Genomic DNA, 5,326 nt, shown 5'->3' with positions numbered 1-5,326 from the left:
TAACATTTCTTTTCTTTATCCATCTCTTTTTTTCTTCTTTGTTTTGATTTTTGGGATAGTAGTCATAGCCTGTAACTGATTCCTCTTCTAATCCACGGGGTGATGATAATCATCTGAGTGTAAAAAATGTAATCTTTAGCTATGGTTAACATGGTGGTGATAGAGAGATAGGGGAGGAGAGTTTCGGTTTCAGTGAACAATACAGAAAAGTGTAGCTAACATGATAGTGGAAAGTTCCTTTCATTGAACAAGCGGCCATTGTTGAGATGGTGATGGTATGAGAAGTTTTCTGTTTCATTGATAAAAGATATTCATTTTAGAGAAATGGAAAAACAGTTAGTTAGTGTGGGTGTGAGAGAGTGGAAGGGTCATGGTCCACCCAGAATTTGGGAGAGGAAGATGGTGCTGAATATGGAGGGGACCCAACGGCCACCTGGTCAGGGTGAAAGAGGCGGATTCAAAGAGAAAAGAGTCATTAAGTATTAATTTTTATTTATTGTTTATTATCTCATTTCCTCACTCTAATTATATTTTAATTTAATTTCTTAATTATCACACTTGCAGGATATAATTTGAATCATGTTGTCCGTAGGCTACATTTCTTGTGTTCCACTTGGAAGTAAGTTTTTTTTTTTTTTTTTGTATATATATTTTTACTTTTATTATTATTATTCGTGTTTAATTAATTTTTTTTTATTTAAAATATTTGTTATTTTTCTTTTCATTATTAGCTGTACATTAGGTTCTGGGATCTTTGTTTTTTTATGCATAAATGTTTTTTCTTAAATATTTTTTATTATTTTCCATCCTGTCATCTATGTTTTTTTAAATCCTTGAATTCTACCTTGTGTATAAGGGTACTCAAAATGAGTAAAATAATTTATTCTTAGTTTTGTATTACTTTTGTTTTTTATTCTATTCTGTAGAAATAATATTTGTAAATTATTTTTCTTTAAAGATGTCTCTTTTTTGTTTTTTACACACAGCAGCATTTTCATCCGTCATCCTTCCTCCTCTGGTAAGTTTTTTATTATTGTTTTATTTAAATAAAAATATATAATAAATGATGAAATTTATGCAGAAAAAATTTGTTTGAAGCGATCTTCAATTCAAAAGACTAGAGCAGTTCAAGTTCGGAGTGAGTGAAATAATTTATATTTAATTTTGTTTTATTGTTGTTATCTTTTGATATTATGTAAAATTTCATAGACTAGTACAATCATTTTATCGTATTTGAGATTATTAATTTGTCAGTTAATCTTTATTGTGGATTTGTGATCAGGTAATCTTATAAGCGAGAGAAACGAATTAATTTTTCAGGTACACTTTAATCACCTTCATTTGTTTGGATACTTCCTATCATTTTTTCTCATAACAAAAGAAAAAATTATTGCTGCATAAGATTTTTTACCTTAAAAATTTATCCATACATTGGTCTTTGTCCATGTTCGATTGACTTTTTGTTATGTGAATTTTTTTCTTTACCCACCCATGTGATCAAATCATGTAGACTAAGAATATACAGGTGTGATTATACAACTCACTGTGATTACTTACCATCATATCCTGTTCTAGGATTGTTGGTGTCTAAGATCATTTCTTATTTGGTGTTAGTATGATCCACCGTTGTTATATAATAGTAAAACTTCATGATCTTAGAAAACTAATACTCTCTCCACAAAATAAAATATAGTATTTATCACTAGAACTTGCACGGATTAGAATTAATATCTAACAATTTTTAATGCAGGGATTCAACTGGAAATCTCATGACCAACATTAGAAGTTGTGGAATTTCTTAGGAACTAAAATTCCTGAGATTGCTAAATCAGGGTTTTCATCCGTGTGGTTGCCAGACTCATTTTCATCACCAGAAGGTTACGTACTTTAAAAGTTGATAGTGATGTTTTTATTGTTTTTTTCAAATATTTTGAAAGTTAATTTTCTTATAACTTTTTCTCTAAATCTTAGAAGATGACACTCACTTAGATATTTCTGAATATGTTTCTTGTGTATTTTCATATCACTCTGACCTTACACTAACATTAGATCTTTATCTACAACCCATAATACTTTCAATTATTACAAATAATTCATTATAATGATTATAAAACATAAAAAAAAGTAACTTCCTAACCCTTTCTTTCCTTTTGCAATAAACACTACCACTTTTAATTAATAATTATTTGATAACTCATAATTTAAGTTTATTACTACAAACAGGTTACACCCCTCAAAACCTTTATTCTTTAAATACTAGATATGGTTCAGAGGATGAGTTAAGAACTTTGCTTCATAAGATGAAGCAATATGAAGTTAGATCAATGGCGGATATTGTTATTAATCATCGTTGTGATACGACAAAAGGACATGGAGGAATGTACAATAGATTCGATGACATCCCTTTAACATGGGATGAACATGCTGTTACATCATCTTCTGGAGGATTGGTAAGATGAGTAACCTTTATTCTATAACATTCTTTTTTTTAGATCTTAATTTATACTTGGTTCATATTATTATATTCTTGACTTGTTTATTTAAGGGAAATCCAAACACTGGCAACAAACTTTTTCCTGGATTTCCTAACATTGATCACACAAAAGAATTTGTAAGAAAGGACATACTTAACTGGCTTCGCTGGTTACGTCATGATGTTGGTTTTGAATATTTTCGATTTGATTTTGTGAGAGGGTAAGATATTATGTGACATTAATTAGTGTATTGCATTGTCTCTTTATTTTTTTCTTAATCATGTTATATACCTTTTGTTTGTACTGTTTATATAGGTTTTCAGCAAAATATGTGAAAGAATATATTGAGGGAGCAAACCCTTTGTTTTCTGTTGGAGAGTATTGCGATGACGGTAACTATCAACATTTTTATTTGGACTATAATCAAGGTACTCCTGCTTAATCTTAAGTAAATAATTTTTATTTAGTTTTGAATTTTCTAAACACTACTATCAATATTTGCAAACAGTCATAGACAAGATATAATTAATTGGATAGATGGCACCGGACAACTTTCAATTGCCTTTGATTTTACTACCAAAGGAATTCTTCAGGTATATTGTACTTAGTTGGTACTGAATAAGTTAATTTTTGCAAGAAGATCAATTGGCAAGCAAAAATCAACTTTTTCAGTACCAACTAAGTATAATATACCTAAAGAATTCCTTTGGTAGTAAAATCAAAGGCAGTTGAAAGCTGTCCCGTGCCATCTATCCAATTAATTATATCTTGTCTATGACTGTCTGCAAATATTGATAGTAGTGTTTAGAAAATTCAAAACTAACTAAAAATTATTTACTTAAAATTAAGCAGGAGTACCTTGATTATAGTCCAAATAAGAATGTTGATAGTTACACTCATCCCAATACTCTCAAACAGAAAACAAAGGGTTTGCTCCCTCAATATATTCTTTCACATATTTTGCTGAAAACCTATATAAACAATACAGACCAAAGGTATATAACATGATTAAGAAAAAAATAAAGAGACAATGCAATACACTAATTAATGTCACATAATATCTTACCCTCTCACAAAATCAAATCGAAAATGTTCAAAACCAACATCATGACGTAACCAGCGAAGCCAGTTAAGTATGTCCTTTCTTACAAATTCTTTTGTGTGATCAATGTTAGGAAATCCAGGAAAAAGTTTGTTGCCAGTGTTTGGATTTCTCTGAAATAAACAAGTCAAGAATATAATAATACGAACCAAGTATGAATTAAGATCTAACAAAAAGAATGTTATAGAATAAAGGTTACTCATCTTACCAATCCTCCCGAAGATGATGTAACAGCATGTTCATCCCATGCTAAAGGGATGCCATCGAATCTATTGTACATTCCTCCATGTCCTTTTGTCGTATTACAACGATGATTAATAACAATATCCGCCATTGATCTAACTTCATATTGCTTCATCTTATGAAGCAAAGTTCTTAACTCATCCTCTGAACCATATCTAGTATTTAAAGAATAAAGGTTTTGAGGGGTGTAACCTGTTTGTAGTAATAAACTTAAATAGCTTTCAACTGCCTTTGATTTTACTACCAAAGGAATTCTTCAGGTATATTGTACTTAGTTGGAATTCTTCAGGTATATTGTACTTAGTTGTTACTGAATAAGTTGATTTTTGCATGCCAATTGATCTTCTTGTTTTAATTTGTATGATGCGGTTAAATGAGAGTTTTGACGGCTTCGTGATGCTCAAGGAAAGCCCCCAGGTGTGATGGGGTGGTGGGCATCAAGATCTGTTACGTTTCTTGATAACCATGACACAAGCCAGGTACAATTAATTGGCATTAAGCCATGTACTCTCACTACTTAATCATATTCTATTACATTTTGTAACTTGTGTTCTTCACTCTCTGCAGAATCATTGGCCATTCCCGAAAGACCATATTATGGAGGTATTTTATTTTTGGCATTAGTATCTTAGAAGTATGGTCATTATGTTAAATAGTTTGAGAATCTATTTCTATATTTGTTTTTTTGTTTCTTACTACACCTTGACATTCCTAAAGTTATTTATCTGTATCTTCTGTCAAAAAGTAAAATTTAGTAAAATTTCAAGCATGTTCATCTTCATATTAAATAATATACTTTCTTTTGTTTTATGCAGGGATATGCATATATATTGACCCATCCAGGAATACCAACAGTATTTTTTGACCATTTGTATGGGGAGAACGCACATCTGCAATCAATCGTGAAATTGGTATATAAGATACGCTTTTCTTTCTCTTTTATTTTATAAACAACCTCTAACACTGAAACTGTAGATTAACATTCGCAAACAATTTGGGATTAAGAGTACATTTGCTATCAGAATTATAGAGGTCAAACATGACCTCTATTCTGCCGTGATAGATGAAAAGCTCTTTATGAAGATTGGAGAGGGTTCGTGGTGTCGTGGAGAGGGATGAACACTTTCAACATCTGGCCACAACTATGCTGTGTGGCATAAGGTTTGTTTTTCATCCTCTAGAATTGTGTCTCAATCATGTGCATCTTTTTATAATTTATGTTTAGTGATAACAGAAAACCTCAGTTTTCGTGTTTATTTTCAGTGATACAAAATCTCTTAAATCTCTTTTTGTGACTGCAGGCTAATCATTGAGAGATCGCATGATACATCCTCAGCCGTTTATAGAAAATCTAGGCAACTTATCTTTATATTTGTAAGACATTAATCAAATCAGGGTTTTCAATAGCCTTTCTTTTATTGTGGATTTATATTTTGTACTTTTTTTTTAAATTTATTTCAAGGAGCTGCTCCTGTAGCTCAGGGACAGAAGAAATCTTAGATCCCAA

The 5,326-nt window shown here is 30.8% G+C and overlaps 1 protein-coding gene across 2 annotated transcripts; it reads left to right on the top strand.

Moving 5' to 3' along the window:
- The first annotated feature begins 1,081 nt into the window (after positions 1 to 1,081).
- LOC148204799 (putative alpha-amylase 2) lies at positions 1,082 to 5,326 on the top strand. Of its 2 annotated transcripts, none has more exons than XR_015781790.1 (7): positions 1,082 to 1,138; positions 1,283 to 1,320; positions 1,751 to 4,298; positions 4,387 to 4,422; positions 4,635 to 4,730; positions 4,842 to 4,980; positions 5,121 to 5,326. XR_015781790.1 is itself a non-coding variant. In XM_088097869.1 (7 exons), the coding sequence occupies exons 3-6, from the start codon at positions 4,242 to 4,244 to the stop codon at positions 4,936 to 4,938; spliced, it is 333 nt and encodes a 110-aa protein (XP_087953995.1). In that variant the 5' UTR covers positions 1,082 to 1,138; positions 1,283 to 1,320; positions 1,751 to 4,241; the 3' UTR covers positions 4,939 to 4,980; positions 5,121 to 5,326. The 2 variants fall into 2 exon arrangements, 1 of the variants encoding a protein (XP_087953995.1); XM_088097869.1 differs by having other exon boundaries at positions 4,795 to 4,980.

This window comes from Vigna umbellata, chromosome 1 (genome assembly GCF_029865625.1).
Source record: "Vigna umbellata cultivar VRB3 chromosome 1, Vumbellata_1.0, whole genome shotgun sequence".
Classification (NCBI taxonomy): Eukaryota; Viridiplantae; Streptophyta; class Magnoliopsida; order Fabales; family Fabaceae; genus Vigna; species Vigna umbellata.
This window is presented reverse-complemented; position numbering and strand designations above follow the sequence as displayed.

Excerpts from the sequence above, each read along its gene's own strand:
- LOC148204799 (XM_088097869.1), top strand. The coding sequence starts at position 4,242 with ATGGGGTGGTGGGCATCAAGATCTGTTACGTTTCTTGATAACCATGAC. Across the intron at positions 4,423-4,634 it reads CGAAAGACCATATTATGGAG|GGATATGCATATATATTGAC; the intron begins GTATTTTATTTT and ends TGTTTTATGCAG. Across the intron at positions 4,731-4,794 it reads TGCAATCAATCGTGAAATTG|ATTAACATTCGCAAACAATT; the intron begins GTATATAAGATA and ends CTGAAACTGTAG.